Raw genomic sequence first — 23,911 nt, 5'->3', positions numbered from 1 at the left:
CCCACACCTACCTATAACCTTTGAGATGCTAGCTACCCGGCACTGGGAGACAAGGAAGGAGTATTATTTTAAGTCATTCAACCTTGTTGTACTAATATTGTTATATGTCAAATCACTGGCAACTCCAAAGGCTTCTACCTAAGAGGCACAATCTTGCACAAGAATGAAAAATCTCTAAAAATAGTACTAACATGGTACTCCTAAATCATACCAGTCCACATTGATAGACTAGGAGGACAAAGAGACAGTTAAAGAAGAATACAGAAGCCTCTAATGCTTATATTTAAAAGGAGAAAAATACAGCTTAACATAAGATTTTGTATTGCCTATACACTTTGATGGGCTGTTAGGATAAAGGAATGGACAAAATGGACAGGTAGTCTGGCTTTCCTCTGAAAGCCTATGATGGGAGTCAGCAAGTATTCCTACAAGCTGTACTCTGAGCTCACACACGTGTCATGGCCCGCTCATGCAGTCAAGTGCTTACACACACACACACACACACACACACACACACACACACACACACACAAAAGGCCTAAGTCCTAATAAGAAAATACAGAACATGGAAGTCTCAAGGCCTAAGAAAGGGCAAAGTTCAGGACTATATTACAGGCCCCCAAACGAGGCTGGTTTTATGAAACAATACTTAGAAATAGGAAGCGGAACAAGGAAAGGGAAAGCATGGCTTCAGGACGACAGTGTCCTACGGACAGACAAGAGAGGGAAGACTGACGACATAACTGCCTTCCTTTGTTCTATTTGCTTCCACCATGGAGAAATGCTTTCCAACCAGAAACAGCAGGACAAAGCAAAACAGCGTGACATGAGACAACAGTTCAGAATAACATAAGGATCATGTACCCTGATTCCTTTCCATATAAGATGAAGTGAGAACTCGGAGATTTAAAAATGTTAGGCCTAGAATCACTGGAGAGGAACAGGAAAAAATCCTCCTGGCAATGAAGATTATGTAGATGCTTACAAAAACATAGTCTATACTGTTAAACGCTTTGTTTTTCAACACAGGAGAAATGAAGAAAGAACTATAAAGTAGAATACACTGACGTGGATACAAAGGAACATTCATGTGAATAAGACTGGAAATGGCAGTATAGTAAGAACGCACTGTAAGAATAGTGGCTTCTGATTTATTTCTCTTGTGTGTGACAAGAAGTAGGAGTGGTAGCCAGAAACTGCTTCCTCAAGAGGAAACGAGTCCAAAATGCTTTGTGCAAGACAGGGAATACAGTCAGGCACAATGCCTGAAGCCAGAGGCTTAGGAAGAGCTCTGCTTATGTAGGGGTATGAAAAAATAAACACTTGTCAACTTACTGACTAAGGCTATGCATAATGGAAGGTGCATAAAACATGTTTAAATTCATGAAGAAATCCATAATAAAAGTTCAGCCACCAAATTTAGCATCTGCAATAGAATTCATTTCAGACTGACAAAGACCTTAAAATGAGTGCTAAGAATAACTGAAGAGATAAATTGGGGGCATGGATTCCATTAGAAACAACAAGCACAACAAATGCACACATATGACACACACTTCTAATCCAAGGATTGGGAAGGCTTAAGTAGGAAGCTGGCAAGTGTGAGTCTTGCTGGAACTACAGTGTGAGGGCATTTCTCAAAACAAACAGAAAATTGTGACTCAAGGGAAAAAGGAAACAAAATCAGCTAGATGCGAAAACCAAACAAAAATCCAATTACTACAAATATTAAATGAAAGGAAAGGGACAAGGTCTAGAGCACACATAGATGAGGACATTAGTGGTCCTCTACACTGCTGTTGGGTACAGCTCCCTAAGCTACTGTGACAAAGTGGTGGCAAGATGTACTCAAAGAGACAATACCCACAATCTATGGCCTAGAGAGTCTACTCTTATAAAATGTGTGAGTGTATATATGGGCGTGTGTGTGTGTGTGTGTATGTGTGTGTGTGCTAGAAGGCATATAAACAAATGTTACATCTTCACTTTTTATAATATGCACACACCAAAGCCAATCACATACAATCAAAACTTAAATTCTAATGTAGTAGTAATGCTGTAGTAATGAGAAGAAGCAAAGAATCAGCTGTCTCTAAACATAAGGGAAGATGTCACAAGAATAATGCCAGATCATAAGAAAGAAGCAAGACCAAAGGATGCAGGACTGAGACTCACAAGCACATGGTTATGTTTTTTTTAATTTCTCCCTGTATACTTTAATCTATCATCATCATGCATAGTGTTTAAGGCTACAGATTAGAGCCTTAGAACTATAATTAAACATAGGAAATGATTATGCTAAAAGTTAGGACACTGTTGCTATCAGAGAACACAGAGGCCACTGTGACTGTGGGTGGCATAAAGGGGTTCCTGAAAGCTGGTGTCTGTGACCTGACCTGAGCAGAGATTACATCATATTCTCTTTGTAATTATTTAATAAGCTGTACAGTGGTTTAATTCATATTTTGTTATGTATTTTATTATTCAAAGCCAATTTTAAACTTAAATATATTTTATTATATTCTCTGACTCTCTCTAGCCATATTCTTTTTGAGATCTATTTTTATTTTATGTGTATGGGTATTTGGCTTACATGCAGTACCTGTGGAGGCCACAAGAGGGTAGCAGATTCCATGGGTCTGGAGTTACAGAAGGTATGAGCCCCCATGTGGGTGCTGGGAATAGAAAGTGGGTCCTCTAAACTGCTAAGCCCTCTCTCCAGCCCTAATTCATATCTCTTCAGGTGTTTTCTTAACATTTCACAATACAAAACAACTGGATCTTAAATAATTTGGAAATGGAAGGTAGATACTGAGTAACTCACCAAGGATGCAGCACAGAGAAACAAAGAGATTAAATATATATAAACAAGGATAGTAAACAGACATGGAGCATGGTCTGAAAGGTTCCAATAGTCATCCAATAGCAAGTCCAGAAGAAGATGGAAGTAATGGTAGAGGAGTAATGTCTGAAGAGATAATTGCTGAGAACTTTCCAGATCTGATGAAAGCCTGGGATCCAAGTACCTAACAGGACAAATAAAAATAAATCCAAACCCAGGTACATCACAGCAAAACTCTAGAGCACCAATGCTAAAGAGAGAATGTTAAAAGCTCTCAGGCAATGAGAGAAACAATCTGCAAAGCAACTACGTTCAAAGTGACAGCTGGGGTCTCAATAGTACCAAAGGCCAACTGTGCTAGTTCCAATGCTCAGGAGGCAGAAGGAGAAAGACTTCTGTGGCCAGTCTGGACTATGTCTCAAATAATTAAATGCACCCCAGGGGATGTAGGAAAAAAATTGCTAATCTAGAAATGTATACTTTCCCCAAATGAGGAAAAATAAGTAAAAGCCTACAAGCAAATAGGCTTATTATCCTACATTCTTACTGAAAGAATTACACATCAAGAACACCAAGTTTGGGATATATATATATAAATATATATATATTTATATTTATATACATACATATGTGTATATACATACATGCATACATACACACATATTTATACACATGTGGACATAAAAGGTATGGGAGCAAAGAAATGCTTCTGGGGCTGGGTGTGGTGGCAAATATGCATAATGCCAGCATTTGGCAGGCTGGGACAAGTACCCTAGACGCCAGCTTGTAACACACAGCAAGAGTAAGCCTCAAAACAATGATACTGGATACAGAAATGTATATAATGAGTCAATTAATATTAGTTACTCTCAGTTACAAAGAAGACTACCAATCATTGTATGCTGAAGGAAAAAGAGCAAATAAAAACTTTCAACAACAGACTTCAACATTGCTAGCAGAGTTTCTAGGAGGAAAGTATTTGAAGTGTTCTTCAAGGTTGGGAGATTAAAGCTATGAAATAGTTATATATACTTTTAGAAATCTAGTTGAATTATATTTTTTAAATGTAAAAGAAAAAAATAAAATAGGAAGCAACAATTATTTTTCCTTAATCTCTCTTAATATCAATGGACTCAATTCACCAATAAAAAGACATAGACTAACAGACTGGCTACACTAACAGGACCAAACATTTTGCTGCTTACAGGAAACCCATCTTAGGGAAAATGAAAGACACTACCTCAAAGGGAAAGGCTGGAAAACAATTTTCCAAGCAAATGGTCAGAAGAAACAAGCTGGAGTAGTCATTCTAATATCTAATAACATCGACTTCCAAACCAAAGTCATCAAAAAAGACAAGGAGGAGCACTTCATACTCATCAAAGGTAAAATCCTCCAAGATGAACTCTCAAATCTGAATATCTATGCTCCAAATGCAAGGGCAGCCACATTCATTAAAGACACTTTAGTAAAGCTCAAAGCACACATTGCACCTCATACAATAATAGTGGGAGACTTCAACACACCACTTTCACCAATGGACAGATCATGGAAACAGAAACTAAACAGGGACACAGTGAAACTAACAGAGGTTATGAAACAAATGGTTCTGACAGATATCTACAGAACATTCTATCCTAAAACAAAAGGATATACTTTCTTCTCAGCACCTCATGGTACCTTCTCCAAAATTGACCATAAATTGGTCAAAAAAGAGGCCTCAACAGATACAGAAATGTTGAAATTGTCCCATGCATCCTATCAGACCACCATGGACTAAGGCTGATCTTCAATAACAACATAAATAATAGAAAGCCAACATTCATGTGGAAACTGAACAACACTCTTCTCAATGATACATTGGTCATGGAAAGAATAAAGAAAGTAATTAAAGACTTTTTAGAGTTTAATGAAAATGAAGCTACAACATACCCAAACTTGTGGGACACAATGAAAGCATTTCTAAGAGGAAAACTCATAGCTCTGAGTGCCTCCAAAAAGAAACAAGAGAGAGCACACACTAGCAGCTTGACAACACAACTAAAAGCTCTATAACAAAAGGAAGCAAATTTACCCAAGAGGAGTAGAAGGCTGGAAATAATCAAACTCAGGGGTGAAATCAACAAAGTGGAAACATGAACTATTCAAAGAATCAACCAAACAAGGAGCTGGTTCTTTGAGAAAAATCAACAAGATAGATAAAGCCTTAGCCAGACTCACTAGAGGGCACAAGGACAGCATCCTTATTAACAAAATCAGAAATGAAAAGGGAGACATAACAACAGATCCTGAAGAAAACCAAAACACCATCAGATCCTTATACAAAAGGCTATACTCAACAAAACTGGAGTACCTGGATGAAATGGAAAAATTTCTAGACAGACAACAGGTACCAAAGTTAAATCAGGATCAGGTTAATGATCTAAACAGTCCTATATCCCTTAAAAAAAAAATAGAAGCAGTCATTAATAGTCTCCTAACCAAAAAAAGCCCAGGACCAGATGGGTTTAGTGCAGAGTTCTATCAGACCTTCAAAGAAGATCTAATCCCAGTTCTTCACAAACTATTCCACAAAATAGAAGCAGAAGGTACTCTACCCAACTCATTCTATGAAGCCACAATTACTCTGATACCTAAAGCACATAAAGACCCAACAAAGATAAAGAACTTCAGACCAATTTCCCTTATGAATATCGATGCAAAAATACTCAATAAAATTCTCACTAACTGAATCCAAGAACACATCAAAATAATTATCCATCCTGACCAAGTAGGTTTCATTCCAGGGATGCAGGGATGGTTTCATATAGGGAAATCCATCAATGTGATCCATTATATAAACAAACTCAAAGACAAAAACCACATGATCATCTCGTTAGATGCTGAGAAAGCATTTGACAAAAATCCAATGCCCATTCATGATAAAAGTCTTGGAAAGATCAGGAATCCAAGGCCCATACCTAAACACGATAAAAGCAATCTACAGCAAACCAGTAGCCAACATCAAAATAAATGGTGAGAAGCTGGAAGCAATCCCACTAAAATCAGGGACTAGAAAAGGCTGCCCACTTTCTCCCTATCTATTCAACATTGTACTTGAAGTCCTAACCTGAACAATTTGACAACAAAAGGAGATCAAGGGGATACAAATTGGAAAGGAAGAAGTCAAAATATCACTTTTTGCAGATGATATGATAATATATATATATATATATATATATATATGTGACCCTAAAAATTCCACCAGAGAACTCCTAAACCTGATAAAGAGCTACAGTGAAGTAGCTGGATATAAAATTAACTGAAACAAGTCAATGGCCTTTCTGTACACAAAGAATAAACAGGCTGAGAAAGAAATTAGGGAAACAACACCCTTCACAATAGTCTCAAATAATATACAATACCTTGGTGTGACTCTAACTAAGGAAGTAAAAGATCTGTATGATAAGAACTTCAAGTCTCTGAAGAAAGAAATTAAAGAAGATCTCAGAAGATGGAAAGATCTCCCTTGCTCATGGATTTGCATGATCAATATAGTAAAAATGGCTATCTTGCCAAAAGCAATCTACAGATTCAATCCAATCCCCATCAAAATTCCAACTCAATTCTTCAACGAATTAGAAAGAGCAATCTGCAAATTCATCTGGAATAACAAAAAACCTAGGATAGCAAAAACTCTTCTCAAGGATAAAAGAACCTCTGGTGGAATCACCATGCCTGACCTAAAGCTGTACTACAGAACAATTGTGATAAAAACTGCATGGTACTGGTATAGTGACAGACAAGTAGACCAATGGAATAGAATTGAAGACCCAGAAATGAACCCACACACCTATGGTCACTTGATCTTTGACAAGGGAGCTAAAACCATCCAGTGGAAAAAAGACAGCATTTTCAACAAATGGTGCTGGCACAACTGGTGGTTATCATGTAGAAGTATGCGAATTGATCCATTCCTATCTACTGGTACTAAGGTCAATTCTAAGTGGATCAAGAAACTCTACATAAAACCAGAGACACTGAAACTTATAGAGGAGAACGTGGGGGAAAAGCCTTGAAGATATGGGCACAGGGGAAAAATTTCTAAATAGAACAGCAATGGCTTGTGCTGTAAGATCTGGAATTGAGAAATGGGACCTCATAAAATTGTAAAGCTTCTGTAAGGCAAAAGACACCGTCAATAAGACAAAAAGGCCACCAACAGATTGGGAAAGGATCTTTACCTATCCTATATCAGGCAGGGGACTAATATCCAATATATATATAAAGAACTCAAGAAGGTGGACTCCAGAAAATCAAATAACCCCATTAAAAATGGGGCTCAGAGCTAAACAAAGAATTCTCACCTGAGGAATACTGAATGGCTGAGAAGCACCTGAAAAATGTTCAGCATCCTTAATCATCAGGGAAATGCAAATCAAAATGACCCTGAGATTCCACCTCACACCAGTCAGTTTGTCTAAGAACAAAAATTCAGGTGACAGCAGATGATGGAGAGGATGTGGAGAAAGAGGAACACTCTTCCATTGTTGGTGGAATTGCAAGCTTGTACAAACACTCTGGAAACCAGTCTGGCGGTTCTTCAAAAATTTGGACATAGTACTACCGGAGGATCCTGCAATACCTCTCCTGGGAATATATCCAGAAGATGTTCCAACTGGTAAGAAGGACACATGCTCCACTATGTTCATAGCAGCCTATTTATAATAGCCAGAAGCTGGAAAGAACCCAGGTGCCCCTCAACAGAGGAATGGATACAGAAAATGTGGTACATTTACACAAGGGAGTACTACTCAGCTATTAAAAATAATGAAATTATGAAATTCCTAGGCAAATGGATGGACCTGGAGGGCATCATCCTGAGTGAGGTAACCCAATCACAAAGGAACTCACATGATATGTACTTACTGATAAGTGGATATTAGCTCAGAAACTTAGAATACCCAAGATATAAGATACAATTTGCAAAACACATGAAGCTCAGGAAGAACAAAGACCAAGGTGTGGATACTTTGCCCCTTCTTGGAATTGGGAACAATGCTCCCATGGGAGGAGCTACAGAGACAAGAGTTTGGAGCTGAGACGAAAGGATGGACCATCTAGAGGCTGCCATACCTGGGGATCCATCCCATAATCAGCCTCCAAACGCTGACACCATTGCATACACTAGCAAGATTGTGCTGAAAGGACCCTGATATAGCTGCCTTTTGTGAGACTATGCCGGGGCCTAGCAAACACAGAAGTAGATGCTCACAATCAGCTATTGGATGGATCACAGGGCCCCCAATGGAGGAGCTGGAGGAAGTAACCAAGGAGCTAAAGGGGTCTGCAACCCTGTAGGTGCAACAACAGTATGAACTAACCAGTACCCCCTGGAGCTCATGTCTCTAGCTGCATATGTATCAGAAGATGGCCTAGTCAGCCATCAGTGGAAAGAGGGGCCCATTGGTCTTGCAAACTTTATATACCTCAGTACAAGGGAATGCCAGGGCCAAGAGGTGGGAGTGGGTGGGTGGGGGAGTGGGCGTGGGAGGGTGTGGGGGACTTGTGGGATAGCATTGGAAATGTAAATGAAATAATACCGAATTATAAAAAAAGAAAAGGAAAAAAGAAACTGGAAAAAAATCTAATCCATACTACTCTCAAATCAGCAGGAGAATGAAGGAAGACTCAAAACCCTGGTTGTGGAGGTTAACAGCTTCAATTCCTTCCCTTGGCAGGCAGAGTCAGGAGGCCTTTCTAGGCTATACAGGGATATCCTAGCTCAAGTATCAAAAACAAACAAACAAACAAACAAACAAACAAAGGAATGGGGACGAGAAGGGTAAAAATAGGCAGCTATAGGTTATTTTCTAAAGAGGGTAGAAAGTAAACCTATAATAGTTTTGATTCCTATGCCTACCAACAATCTGTCAAATTAAAGGCATTAAGACTATAAGGGTTGAAAAGTGACAAAAAGAATTAGTACAAATTTACCAAGTTCTATCAATCTCACATTATTCCTATTTTTAGTTTGTTTTGATTTCTTAAAATGTTTTTAAGATATTAACTGTTAAAAAAATTCAGTAAAGATATAAAGGGGGAATCCTATCTACTGATGTATTAAAAATCTGGCTTTCATGGGGGTGTGCATGTGCATATTATGGCAAATAAAAGTACTTTGGATAATAGCAGAAAGGCTCGTATAACTATCTTGGAAAGAGAGGGGGTGTTAATGCCCCCGATGAGATGTACTGTGCGCAGTTTTGTACAAATACACAATGGAACAGGCTTGGCTTGAGAAAGAGAAAGTTTTAGCATATGCTCTAAGGACCAACAGTATAAAGAAGTTATTTAACTAAATTAAATATATTTTCAGGCCAGAATAGCAGAGCAATGTTTATGGTAAGAGAAACACAAATCACACTGTTGAGTACATGGAGAATATCCTTTTCGCTCTAGAAAGATGGGTGACTTGGAATGAAAGTTCAAAATGACCAAGCATATGAGTGAGGCCAGGTCACCCAGGCAGTTTAAACTGGATGAAGACAATTCAGACAAACTGAAAGCTGCCTCCTAGTATTTGGAGATATAACAGATGGCCTAGATCCATTTCTAGGGATGCTACTAAGAAACAATTTATAAGTAAGTGTGGTGGTAATGTCTATAATCCCGTCATTCAAGAAGGAAAGTCAGGAGGAAGAGAAGTCATTCATCCATAGCTATATAGCACATTTTAGACCTGCATGAGATACACAAGACCCTGTTTCAAATTTTTAAAAAAAGACTCAGAATTTCTATCTTGAATACATATTTGAAGGGAGGCTCTTGCTGAAAAGGAGACAAGAGAAAAATTTCATATTGGGTGACACTGGAAGTAAGGTAGGTGACCCTGCTCTAGAGGCCTTTCCCACCCACATCTAAAATACCTAAAATTCTGTTTGTCATTCAAGGTCAAACAAAGCATATTAATAGTACTACAAATGCTGCTACAATTACTGGTAACCCCCCAAAACATCCCTTTTTTTATATGAGCGGTGCCATCTTGAGTGGTCTCCAAATTGGGGACTAAAGGAGAAAAGGAGTTTATGGGATTTTAAATTCTGAGAAGTGTTAAAGTAACTTTAATATACAGATGCCTTTGTGTAAAGAAAAGGGGTTGAGATTGTTGTTTAGTCATAGGGCATTTGCCTAGCAGGTTCAAGGCCCTAGGCTCAACCATCAATGCTATGAAGTAAGGGGAACAGTTTGGGAAGAGAGATTGCAATGATTATGGCAAGGGGTAGAAAAACTGGACTAATGTTTATCACACTGTAGGCCTAATAGTGGAGAAAATGTTTTAATTATGACTAGCAGTCAAAGCCCTTGACTAAATTATCATCAGGCATTCTAAGAAATGAGCCCCAGTAAGTTACCAGGCCATCCTTCTTCCATTATTAGGTGCACAATGTTAGGGACATAGCTCAGTGATAGAGGCCTCCTAGACGCTATGGATCCAAACAGTCCATTTAGAAAAGATCCAGAATTCACTGTATACACACGACCCCAAGACACATGCCTGTTTTTACAAGAAATATTGCTTCTGTGACTCTACACCAACATTTTGCTCTTTCTTTCTTTCTTTCTTTCTTTCTTTCTTTCTTTCTTTCTTTCTTTCTTTCTTCCTTTCTTTCTTTCTTTTGCTCTTTCTTTTGCTCTCTCTTTCCCTCCCTCCCTCTTTCTCTCTCTCTCTTTCTCTCTCTCTCTCTCTCTCTTGCTCTTTCTCTTGCTCTTTCTTTCTTTCTTTTTGCGATGCTGGAGCCTGAATCTAGGATTCAGCTAGAGCCTTGAGGATATTAGGCAAAGTACTCTATCACTGAGCTCTGTGCCAACTCCTTTAATGGCTATGTACAAACCTACCTTGTACTACAGCTTTAGACCAGTGAGGTCCTATAACAATTTGTAAGTGTATCGGAAACAGATGCTTCTCAGGATAAACGGGACATGTCACCTCTCTTTGTGTCCCACATCCATATATAACACAATACTAATGGAGACACAAGTGAAGAAGAGGTGCTCTGCCTTTCTGTGCCCAATGATTCCACTATGGAACCCTGGGGCTTAGTTTTAGTCACTAACAGAAAGTTTTAAGCTGACAGAAGCACTAAAGTCTGACAATCTCATCATTAAACATTAAGGACAGAAAATTTTAGGTTTTCATGACAGGTAAATAATATCCCCAAGGTGACAACATCAGTTGGTACCCACAACGGAGGAGATTACCATCTTGTCTCATGGGAGCCTTGAGCCCTAGTTTAACCCAAGGTTCTCTCTACCCAATCAAAGTCCAAAATACTTGGCTATTTTTGGAGTACTATATATTAAAATGTGTGAGAAAAGATGTTAGAAACCATGGTAATTGTTCCAGGTGTGGTTGCTCATGGAATTGCAGAGGGAGAAAAATTGCCATAAGTTTAAGGCCAATCTGAAAGACAATACAGAGCTCTTGACCAGCCAAAGATACAAGATCCTGTCTCAAAATAACATAGCATGCATGGTCATTTCCATGAACTTTGTTTGAATGCATGTTATAACATCTGTACTGATTGAAAAGAACTTACTTCCAATGCATAATACACAGGTTTGTCTCTGCCAAGTTTATATGCTACGGTTGTCAGAAGGCCATGCTCAGAAAATACACACTGTAGGAAAGAAAAACAAACATTTTACTGTGGAAAAAATGTAAAGGTTAGTATAAAGACTTTTTTGTTGCTATTTTTGACACAAAGTTTTACTGTGTTAAACTGGTTAGCCTAGAACTCACTAGACTAAGCTGGCCTTGAACTCACATTAATCTGCTCACCTCTGCCTCCCAAATTCTGGGATTAAAGGCATGTGCCACCTTGCCCGGTTAAAATAGATATTTATTCATAATAATTCTAACAATAAAATAATGAATAAAAGTAAGTCTGAATCATTGGTAATAAGAACACACTCAAACTCGTCATTCTTTGTTTCAAACTGGATTTTCATGAAGAATATGACATGGTACTAAGTCTATATTTTCTATTAACATGATCAAAAGAACACATAGGGAATTTAAAAAAGCATAGAAAGCCTCTTATTAGAATCACTCAAATTTTACAATTTTTCTATCCTTTCAACTGAACCAAGTTAAACCAAGATAAAGATTAAGTAAAAGATGAAGGCCCCCAAAGCAAATTAATAACAAATTATATTCAAGTATTATATATAAGAATGTAAAGAAGACTTCCATCAATCTGAATTCAAAAGAAACACCAACCTTATGGCCCGTGTTGCACAGTAAGAAGCACCCTGTTCCATACCTATAGGCAGAGGCAGAAAGAACAGCTTGACAACTTTATCAAAAGCAAATAGCAAAACCTTAGTTCTACAAATGATCAAAACTGACATTTTACTTAGTGCAACTAAAGTCAATTCATGAAAAGTACTGAAAGCTAACAAATATCACACACTAAATCCTCTTTAAGAATATTTTTAAAAAGCAAGTCTAGGAGGAAATGTTGAGAGCAATTTGTGGGGAAAATGCAGGTATAGAATTTAGCACTTAGTCAGTCATCGGCCAAGGCTGTGTTTATAAAATATGACTAGAGAAGCACCATGACTAATAGCCATTCACCAATAGAGTTGGCTAGCTTAGTTCTGTCACTAATAATAGCTGTCGACTGAGAAACACCACTAGGTTCTGGCAGGGTGATAGGCAGAACATGGAATAGCAGAAAGGTAGCTCGAAAGCAAAGGCAAAAGTGACATACAAGGGAAAAGCTATTTAAGGCTCACTGACTTCATTCTCTCTGCAGGGTCATATATGCCAACAGTGGTGGGATAATCAAAATCAGGACTCAGCAGAGTTGATATGAAAGAACTGGATTTCACGGCAGTCTTATCAGCATAAGCTTTGGACTCAGCCACAAGCCTAGCACTTGAACAATGAATAGTTTTGACTTGTGTATGGAAGATCAGTTACTACTAACTCCAGCTGATACTAGTAAGGGTCACAGAGAAACAGTTTTAAAGTGGGCAGGGATAACAAGCCTGCTCCAGCCACAATTAACTCTGCCTGTGGTAGTTTAAATAGGAATCCCCCACTCCCCCCAACCCCTGGGGCCAATAGACTCATATGTTTGAATGCATGGTCATAAGGAGTGGCACTATTAGGAGGTGTGGCCTTATTAGAGGAAATGTGTTGCTGGAGGTGGGCTTTGAGGTTTCAGAAGCTCAAACCAGGCCCAGTGGCTCATTCTCTGTTCCTGTGGCCTACAGATCCAGATATAGAATTCTCAGCTCCTTTGCCAGCGCCATGTCTGCCTGTGTGCCACCATGCTTCCCAACATGACAATGATGGTTTAAACCTCTGAAACTATAAGACGGCTTCAATTAAATGTTTTTTTATTAAGAGTTGTTATGGTCTTGGTGTCTCTCCACAGCAATAGAAACTCTAAGTAAGACACTGCCTGAGCCTGGAAACCCTGCTCCACAAGTCTTGCTCCTATGCCTTGTACAACCATGGTTTTAAGTGTGTTGGTGACATTCTAATAGTGCCTCATCTGCATGCTGGCAGAAAGATGATGGAAGAATCCATTACTATTATCCTATTGGCTTCACTGTTCTTGGGCAAGAAACATAAGCCAAATGCATTTTTCCCTGATAAATATTTTCTTCATACAACATTATTATGAGTAAGGTTTATCTCAAAATATTCCATTTCTTTCTAAGTGGATTTTTGGCTTGCTAAATGAACAGGTGACACACCCAAGAGGTATGGGATTACTGAATACTTAAGTTTGTAGAAACACTTGTCAAATACACTAAGCACAGGCAATACATTTACAAATTAAAGCACATGAGTTGCAGTACTGCCCCATCACTAAAATGGAAGCTTATTATCTCTCCAAGCTTCTTTTTATGAAGCTGAGTTGGGGTTTTATTAAAAGCACAAAGAAAGGCACTCAAGAAAAAAATCAAACCATGCCTGAGAGTATGGATGTGGGGGCTTTTCAAAGAAGAGTTGTAGTTTACTGAAATACATTTTCAACGCAGATTTTTTATGTTTTTTTTTTATTAGATTGTATTGACCTGGTTGACCTGGAACTTGTTATGTTGACTAGGATGGCCTTGGAACTCTGAAACTATAAACTAGCCCCAGTAAAATGTTTTCTTTTCATAAGAGTTGTCCTGGTCACAGTGTCTCTTCATGGCGACAAAACCCTAAGACACTCCCTAATCTTGGATTTCCTGCCCGACAGGTCTTGCTCCTATACTAGATCTTCCTGCCTCTGCCTCTAGAGTGCTAGGTAGGATTAAACACCTGTAACAACACAGCTGACAACAGGGGCTGGAGAAATAGCTCAGCAGTTAAGAGTACTTGTTGTGCTTTCTTGGAGGATGAGGTTTCTATTCCCAGCACCCACAACCACCTATAACTCCAGTTCCAGCTTATTGGATGCTCTCCTTTGACTTTCATGTATACCAAGCACATGTATTGTGCAAACATACATGTGGGCAAAACACATACAACCACTTATACTTAACTCACTTCGCATGTCCTTGTGTATATAATACATAACTTTACAGTACCACAAACACGGTCCAAACCCAAACTGTTTTCCTGGACCTTTTCCTTATGCCAAGTAATCCTAACCCTCTGTCTGTCCCTGGATCTACACCTTACAACTAATTCTCCCTTGGCTCTCTGCAGTGCCCTATGAAGCCCTGTAGTCTCCCTTTCTATCCTCATCCTTGGAGTCTGTAGTATTAGTGTATAATGGCTCATACCACAGGTCCCTGTCCTCTAGCTTTTCCTTGCGATGACCCAAGACTGTCATCATATTAACTGACAACTCCAGTCACACCTAAGCACCAGCTCATAAATGTTCAGAAGTTATCCATTACCTATCAAGTAGAAAAGAAGAAAAGGAAAAAAACAAAACAGACAAAAATCTTGGCTTGAAATTTACAGCTTTACAGAATGTTTATGGTATGAATGAAATATCCCGTATTGGCTCACGATCTGAACATTTGGTCTCCAGCTACTGGGGCTATTTTGGGATGTTGTGGATGCTTTGGAAGATGAGGCCTAGCTGGAGGATATATGTCACTGGATGTGTGCCTTTGAGGGTTATACTAAGTCCTCAATCTACTGTCCTCTGATTCTTCCTCCTGCCTGCCAGGATGGGAATTTCGCCAAGACACGTTCCTGCCACTATATTGTTCCTCTAAATACCACCAACCCTGACAGCTCTGTTTTGTTTTTTTTTTAAATGCTGAGTACCTCAGGCTGATGTAGAACTCACCACTTAGCACAAACTGTCTGCCAAGTGCCTGGAATACAATCCAGAGCCCCTGGGCTCATGTTGTCTTATTTTCAACCATTTTGCCACCCTAATGTTCCCTTCACTCTCTATACTAAATCTTCCTATTTGTATCCTTATTAAGTGTCTGCTGCACTCTCCAGCACTGCTCATTCTAGAAAACATCATGGTTTTTTTTTTTTTTTTTTTTTTTTATACTGCGGGAATCAAGTCTAGGGTGATTTTTCTGGACTTACTTCAAAAGCCCATGACATTTATTGCAATGTTTCTTATGTCATAGGTACTCAAATAATTATTACCTAACTTCAATTAATAACTTACACATTTGGCAGACCATGGCAAAGAGAGAGAGGAACAGAAAAGAGGGACATTAAAGCTATTTTACTGGGTCCCTATTATATATGTACACTGTGCTGCTAGCTAATGGACTTACAGAGATAGCATCTGACTTACTAGCTTGAGTGTTCCTGGCAGAGGAGGAAAGGGGAAAAAAACAGCCTAGTTTTTCTGTAACTCCTGATTCGGTTGCTGGAACCCTGATTCAAAGAAAATGTTTCCACACTTAATGTTGACACAAGTGTTCCTTCATAACCTGAGGTCACCACAATCTACAAACAATTTTCATATATCCTCTTCCAAACAAACTTTCATTCAAATAAGGTCACCCTTCTCACATAAGGGTGGCTGGTCCTGCTGAATTACAATAACATTTATTTTAGGGATGCTAGATCTTTCATTATTTGTAGAAAACTAACTTAATTGCCTAAGTCAAAAATAATGAACTCATCATGGTAGTGTGTGCCTGCAATCCCATCATTATTTTCCCAGAACTAGGGAGATAAGAACAGGAGTATCGTAGTAAATCTAAAGACAGACTGAGTTACATGAGACCTTGCCTGAAAGGGTGTGCTGACACATGCCTATAATCTCAACACCTGGGAGACTGAGGCAGAAAGATGATGAGTTTCACAGCAGGCGGAGATGCAGTGCAAGGTCTAGGCAAAGGGTCTAGACAGCAAGGCCCTATCTCCAAACAACAAAACAGCAAACTTTCAAAAACAAAACAATAAATCTAAACCAACTAACAAAAATCCTTGATGACAGAACTAGGAAATCCTCATTAAAAAACAAACAAACAAACAAACAAACCAAAACCAAAAAACCATTAAGGATACAATCTTCTGGCCCACAGAATCAGCTGACCAGGGCTCATGGGGGTTCAGAGAGATCAGGAAGCTTAGAGGGCTCTGACCTAGGCCCTTTGCATACATATTATGGATGTGTAGCTTGGTGTGCTTATGGGAATACTACCATGGGAGAGGGGAGAGAAGACAGAGACACTGTCCCTGACGCTCTTGCCTACTTGTGTGACCTTTTTCCTTTTACTGGGTTGCCTTGTCCAGTCTTTATCTGATGGTATGTGCCCAGTCTTATTGTAGCTTGTTATGCTGACTTTGGATGATGTCCCTGGGCGGCCTGCTCTTCTCTGAGGGGAGGAAAAGCAAGATGGGGTTGGTGTGGGGGTGGTAGTGGACGATCTGGGAGAGATTGCAGAAGGGAAAAACATAGCTAGGATATAATATATAAGAGAAGAAGAAAAGAAAAAAGCTGGGCTGGAGAGATGGCTCAGTGGGTAAGAGCACTGGCTGCTCTTCTAGAGGTCAATTCCCAGCAACCACATGGTGGCTCACAACCATCTGTAATAGGATTCTATGCCCTCTTCTGGTATGTCTGAAGACAGCTACAGTGTACTCACATAAAATAAATAAATAGATAGATAAATAAATAAATAAATCTTTTTTAAAAAGCTATAAATATATTAAAAAGTTTAAAAAAGCAAACAAATACTTAAAAAGTATAAAACAAGGGTGCAGGAAGATATATAGTCTTATCGTAAGTTTATGTAAATATTTTCTATACAGGGCAGACAGTAAATCATAGCCACAACAAAGTCTAGAGCCACAAGTACGTAACACAATGAATTGATGTACAAATATTATGCTTGTGACTAACTAGCTTCATTACACTGCATGAATTAATTATTCTCTCCAAATCTTAGTTATCTGACTTATAACATAGGAATAGTAGGATTCCCAAGTAATAGGATTAATGTAGATTGAGGGATATCTCAAGTATATGGACCATTACATACAACACAATAGCCATTGTCTGAACATGTATTTTAATTGTCACTATTATTTCAGCTCTTGGAGCATATTGTTTCTGCCACTCACTATATGAAATGGGGTAGGCACTTTTTAATAACAAATTAAGAGAAAAGAATAGAAGAAAAACATTATTAAGTTTTCTTTTCTTTCATTCCTGCTGTTCCTAAGCAGGATAACACACTGAAAATTATCTTTATTATGGCTTTTCCCCATTTCTTCACAATCCCCATCAATCAATCCCATCTACCTAACTTATTTTAAGAAAGAAAAGAATATGACCTTGGGGTAAAACAACAAAACAAACCCCTGAAACTTGGGACGCTGTGATGGGAGAATTTTCAGGGAATTTGTGGCCAGTCTCCAGCTACCTGGTTTGAAATTCTGTAGGTTAGAGTCAGGTCCTATCTCAAAAACACCAAAACCAAATTAAAAATAAAAGACAAAATCAGAGCTAGGGACATGGTTGATTTGGCAGAATGCTAGCCAATATGCATGAGGTCCTGAGTGCAATCCCCAGTGTGGCATAAAACCAGGTGTTCAGTGTCCTGGCATAGGACTATGTAAATCCAGTAATTGAGTCAGAAAGAGCAGGGATTTCAGGCCATCCTGGCCTGTATAAGACTGAAGGCAGAGGGAAAAGGGGGAGAAAGGTAGAAACGAATTGTAAACACAATGTGTATCTCTCTCCATACTTAAGTGACTAACGTGTTGCCTTTTGGCTGAGCTTTTAAAGCACCAGGAGATAGAAGTAACAAAACAACCTTGTTTCTTAAGCCAGTTCTCTTAAACTCACGTGTTTTTGGCCTGTCCATCCTGGAAGCACATTTGTCCCACCAAAGCAGCAGACTGGTCCCCCAAACACTAAAATTATAAATGACAGCGAAAAATAAAAAAATACTGAGACACTACTAATTTCCTTTCCTGAAGAGCCATAGGTTTATTTTTGTGTCCTTTAATTTATCAAGGAGTGAACAATCTATGCCTTAAATTTCTTCCCATTAGAATTTCACCCATTTATTAATCAAGATAAGACATAAGAATGTAGAGTTAGAATTCATCTTCCTCCCTACTCTCCCCTCCTCCCCTTCCTCCTTCTCTTCTTCCTCCTCTTCCTCCTCCTCCTCCTCCTCCTCCTCTCCCTCCACAATCCCCTTTCTGGAGACACAATCTCATGTAACCCAGGCTGGCCTCTAACTCATTATGTAGCTGACTTAAAGAGAAGGTAAACCACAACAATGTAGGGTGGGGGTGGGGGTGTGGGAAGTGACAGGAAGATATTTGGTGCTAATACTTACCCCAGATATTGGCACACCTTCCAAGGCCCCAGCTTTCTGATAAAATTTTTTAAAAAGGGATTAGGAACAGCCACAAAAAACTTGGCTCTAGTAACATAACTTTAATAGTAATGAACAAGAAGAGCAACATGCCAAAGGAGGTGTGCAGACAAGACAAAGCAAGTGTTTCAGCTACATGAGCAGGACAGAGACAGAGACTAGAAGTGTTCATAGAGTAACAAGAAGAGATAGGACATTGGAAAAGGAACATAAAACACTAGACTGGCAGTCAGGAGACTCAGGCTCTTCTGGTTAGTTAGTGTTAGGCCATAAGCAGTCTGCTGAATCGTGCATGCTACACAATTTATTTACAAAATGACAACTGGGCTACGTGATCGCAGATCAAAGTTAGTGTTTTGATGTGGTTGCTGCTATTATTGAGCAACCAACACATTTTAAAATAACTACTAGCATGGAACATAGTTTCCGGAAGGCTGTATTTTATCAAGTAACTTCTTTCTACTCAAACTACTTTTAAGAAACAGTGCTTAGATTTCAGATGTTCCTTCAAAGAACGTTTAACTTAGACAAGCAACTATTAATTTATCAATGCTGTTTTATTTTTATTTCAACCTCTATGGCCAATAAGAAACAAACTGAGATTTAAGTGGTTGGTTGCCAAAGCTTTATAAAACAATTTTTGAAAAAACATTTTACAAGGCCTAGGATATATCTCAGTGCTACAGCTATTGCCTACTGGTCTCTGGGTCTAGTTCCCAGAGGCCACAGTAGGGAAAATATTACCAAAGAGCAATTTGTGCTGACATTAAGGGATTAGAGGAATTAAGGGATGTGATCCCTAAAGTAAGGAGGATGTACCAGAAAGAACCCTAAGTGAAAAACTTCACATTGACTCCTTTGCCTACCATTTGTTAGCAAATGGCCCTGGAACCTGTAGTGCCCTAGCCATTAACATGAAGACAGTAACAATCTTATCCCCATAAATTTTTGATAGTACAAAATACCATATATACATATACACATATATACATATATATATGTGTGTGTGTGTGTGTGTGTGTGTATGGAGTCCAATAGCAAAACAGAAAATGCCCTGTATATTCTTACTATTACTTCCTTTCTTTCATGCTCTCTGGTTAAAGACTGGCTATTTTTCAAGGCTGGATTTTAGTGCTAGAGATCAAATCCAGGGCCTACAACAAAGTAAGCATGTGGTCTGTCTACTACCGATACACTCCCTGCCTAAGACCTGATATTTTTATTTATTGTATATATTCTTTGAAAATGAGCCTGGATGCTAATAAAAGCTAGACTAGATAAAAGGCTTAACTATCAATCATTATGAAACCCAGAGGCCTTCTCTTTGTATATTTATTATAAAAAGTCTGCTTATACTTCCAATATGATCAAACTTTTAACACAATCTAAGGACCATTCAGGCATATAAAGCGCTCTGTTTTCTTTATTGGGACAGGCTTCTGGAGGATTCCAGGAGGGTCCTCTGAGGGAGCATGCAGAAAAAGTGACAGTGCATTTCCAACTAACTGGTCTGAAACACTGGGCAAGATATTATATAAGACAGATATACAGGATATTTAAAAAAACATTTCTAATGTCACTACTATGTCAAAGGGCAAAGTACATCACAAGTGTACTTTGCAATGGGTAGCATGCAAATCTCTGGATCCCCCAGAATTTTAGAAACATTGATTTTAATCTTATGGAAAATATAAATGAATAAACAAGATTCTGCTTCCTGTAAAGAAAACTAAAATATGACTACAGCTTATAATATTTTAGAAGGTCATGGAATTTCTAAATGCATCTGTTTAGTGAATGGACTTAGGCTTGTCTGAAAAGACATGGAAATGCACTGTATCTTTTCGAAATGAATGAGTAGCATAATCAGTAGGTAGCCTACTCACCAGGCTATGAGAGATTTTCTATAGTCAGCAAGGGGGAGAGAGGGGAACACAAGCATAATATTTTAAATGCAAGAGAAAAGTAGGCCAATTTAATGTTTTCTTTCATCATTCTCTGAAGCAATTTCAAAAATAGCTTCTTCTGCTCTGACCCAAGTGAATTTGTGATCATTCTGAAACTATGAAAGCACTGTAGATAAGCAGTGGCTATGCCTGCCTTAAGCAATTGAGCATTGCCTTAAAAAGCCTTATTCCACACAGAGCACTTAAGAATTCCTGCTCAACCATTAACTAGAACATTTGGCATTCATTCCATTTTTATTAACTCTATGAATGGAGTTCCTAATATTTTTCATGAAATGGCTACTTTTGAAGTTTCCTTAAATTTATTTTTAAGTTTTATTATGCATTTCAAATTTGTGTGCTCAAATACTCGTTTATACCCTAAAAGTTTCTATTCCTGATACTTGACTACAAACTTTCAAAGACGCTAAGCACAGTTACTTTTCTCCTTCTGGGTTTAAGGAAAATGCCTGTTAAGGAAATAGCCTTAATTAGCAACCTAATGTAGAAACAGATTCTTTGCTTTCAGTTTCTTTGTTAAATTGTTCCAAACTGACAAAGAAGGAAATATATACCAACAGTTTAGCCATTAAAAGGGATTAACTAGGAAAAAGAACACTAGATGTGACTAGTACCTGCTCTGAATTAAAAGCAGACATCACAGCTACTACAGTTATATGGGAGGATAAAGTCTCCCAAGCATTCCCACACCACTGTTGAGAGTTAGGTTATCTATAGTACTTTCAAATATTAATATTCAAATGACAAAAACAATATTATTGAAAGGAAAGCCAATTAAAGTTTATAAATAGAACATCAATTGGTAGTAAGGACTCTGAAGTTTTTAGTTATAAAACCATTTAAAAAACATTAAATTCTTATTTTACATACTACCGACACTCACAGAGAAAGTCCCCAGTCCCAAGCTATAAAATATAATAAAGTTAACTGCTGAATTCTAAAGGGCAAAGGTCTTTCTTTCTTAATGAAATTCCTTCCTCCTACTATTTACTTTACCATTAGGCCATAGATCTCAGAAGAACTCCGAACGTTGGGAAGAATTTCCATTGGAATTCCAAAAAATCTGAAAAAAGAGTAGCTTGGGGTATAAAACACTGTTTCAAATAAACATGTAGACACAGTTTAAATACACATAATTGGAAAATAGGTGCACCTGATCACACAATTCAATAGTGACAAACACATGAGTCTAGAGAACATAGCTGTATGTTTGGGTATTTAATAGTCCAAACTTAAAGAACCAAATCAGTATAAAAAATTTTTTAATTTATTTTTTTATTAGGTATTTTCCTCGTTTACATTTTCAATGCTATCCCAAAAGTCCCCCATACCCACCCCCCCAATCCCCTACCCACCCACTCCCCCTTTTTGGCCCTGGGGTTCCCCTGTACTGGGGCATATAAAGTTTGCAAGTCCAATGGGCCTCTCTTTCTAGTGATGGCCGACTAGGCCATCTTTTGATACATATGCAGCTAGAGTCAAGAACTCTGGGGTACTGGTTAGTTCATCATGTTGTTCCAGCTATAGGGTTGCAGTTCCCTTTAGCTCCTTGGGTAATTTCTCTAGCTCCTCCATTGGGGGCCCTGTGATCCATCCAATAGCTGACTGTGAGCATCCACTTCTGTGTTTGCTAGGCCTTGGCATAGTCTCACAAGAGACAGCTATATCTGGGTCCTTTCAGCAAAATCTTGCTAGTGTATGCAATGGTGTCAGCATTTGGAAGCTGATTATGGGATGGATCCCTGCATATGGCAATCACTAGATGATGATCCATCCTTTTGTCACAGCTCCAAATTTTGTCTCTGTAACTCCTTTAAAGCACACTCAGGAAAAAAAAGAGGCTAACCCATAAAGAATAATTAATGTCATGGCTGGCGAGATGGCTCCACAGGTAAGGGCATTTATCATGGAAGCGAATGATCAGAGTTTGATACATGAAAGCCAAAGGGCAGAAAGAAAATGACTCATAGAGGTACTCTCTGGCCTATATACACAAACCTTACATGAGTGTATATACCCACATATAATATATAAAGTTAAAACACATATATACAATAGAATTTGAGTGTGGTAGCCCATACCTATAATCCGAGACCTTGTGAAGCTGAGGCAAGGGAATCCCCACAAATTCAAGATTAGCCTGGGCAACAGTGAGCCATTATGCCACAACAATGCCCCCAAGCAACAAAACAAAACCCTCAAATACAGACTTGCATACTGTAGTATCAACAATATATGTTAATATACAATGGCCATTTGCATACAGTACAATTCAGGCTCTAGACATACAGAAGAACATATAGTGAAAACTGCATAACTTACTCGCAGAGCTCTTTATCCCATTCCAAAGAATGAATGTTAAAAAGCATCGTCCTGCTTGCATTTGTTACATCTGTACAGTGGACACCCCCATGGATTCCTCCTGTTAAACTCTAGATGGAATGAAAGGAACAGAGTAAGTCTGAAATAATCTGCAGTTTTATTTAAATGTTGTCAGGGCAATTGTCAGCAGCAGGGTGCATAAAACAAGTGGAAGAACCAAACATTTCAATAATTGAGGTCTCAACAGCACTCAAAAATATAATGTGAGCTACACATGTAATTTTAAAATGTCCAGGAGGTGTGCCTGCAAGATGGCTCATCAAGTAAAGACACGTGCTGCTAAGCTTTGATGGACTGAGCTAACTCCTGGGACCCATAGAGTAGAAAAGGAGAGCTGATTCCCACACGTTGTCCCTCTGACCCACACAAATGCCATGACACGCATTCCCCCTCATGCTCCCACAGAGGTAATTTAAAAAAGGTAGCTATGTTAAAAACAAGTAAAACTATAATATATATATATATATATATATATAAAATATTCCATCTTATTTAGCTACTGTGCTACTGTAGCATATCTAAAATAATATGTGAACATATAATGAATAAAATATTATTACTACACTTTACTTTCTTTGGTCTTAAATCTGAAATCCAGTGTGCATTTTATATTTGTAATATAGCACAGTTCAGATTGACAGCACTCAAATATTCACAGCCTCACTTGTGTGCCTATTGTATTCATGCAATTGTAGTCAATTCCTGGGTAAGCAAAAGTCAGGTTTTTTTTTTTTTTAATCTTCTATCTTTGAAAAATACAGAGCTTTACAAACTTTGACTAGATGAAATTTACCTCTTCCAAGGTTTATAGGAAACCTGTCTATTCTTATTTTCTTTTTTTCATAACACCTCTTTTGCATATATCTTGAAAGCAGAATTTTAAGCTCGCTATAACACCTTGGGAAGC

General features: G+C 38.4%; 1 protein-coding gene across 1 annotated transcript in view; it reads right to left on the bottom strand.

Annotated features, from left to right (window-relative positions):
• The window catches only part of LOC110286483 (glycerol kinase), a 73,021-nt gene that overhangs the window by 14,600 nt on the left and 34,510 nt on the right, over positions 1-23,911 (bottom strand). Inside the window, exons 8-14 of the mRNA XM_029472970.2 lie at positions 22,945-23,054; positions 21,619-21,685; positions 20,542-20,559; positions 18,617-18,652; positions 18,115-18,182; positions 12,105-12,147; positions 11,422-11,502 (exon numbers count right to left, since the gene is read on the bottom strand). Coding sequence (XP_029328830.2) covers positions 11,422-11,502; positions 12,105-12,147; positions 18,115-18,182; positions 18,617-18,652; positions 20,542-20,559; positions 21,619-21,685; positions 22,945-23,054 — 423 coding nt within the window. The remainder of the gene's footprint in view (positions 1-11,421; positions 11,503-12,104; positions 12,148-18,114; positions 18,183-18,616; positions 18,653-20,541; positions 20,560-21,618; positions 21,686-22,944; positions 23,055-23,911) is intronic.

This window comes from Mus caroli, unplaced genomic scaffold (genome assembly GCF_978045245.1).
Source record: "Mus caroli unplaced genomic scaffold, Mus_caroli_1 scaffold_5, whole genome shotgun sequence".
NCBI classification, from domain to species: Eukaryota; Metazoa; Chordata; class Mammalia; order Rodentia; family Muridae; genus Mus; species Mus caroli.
This window is presented reverse-complemented; position numbering and strand designations above follow the sequence as displayed.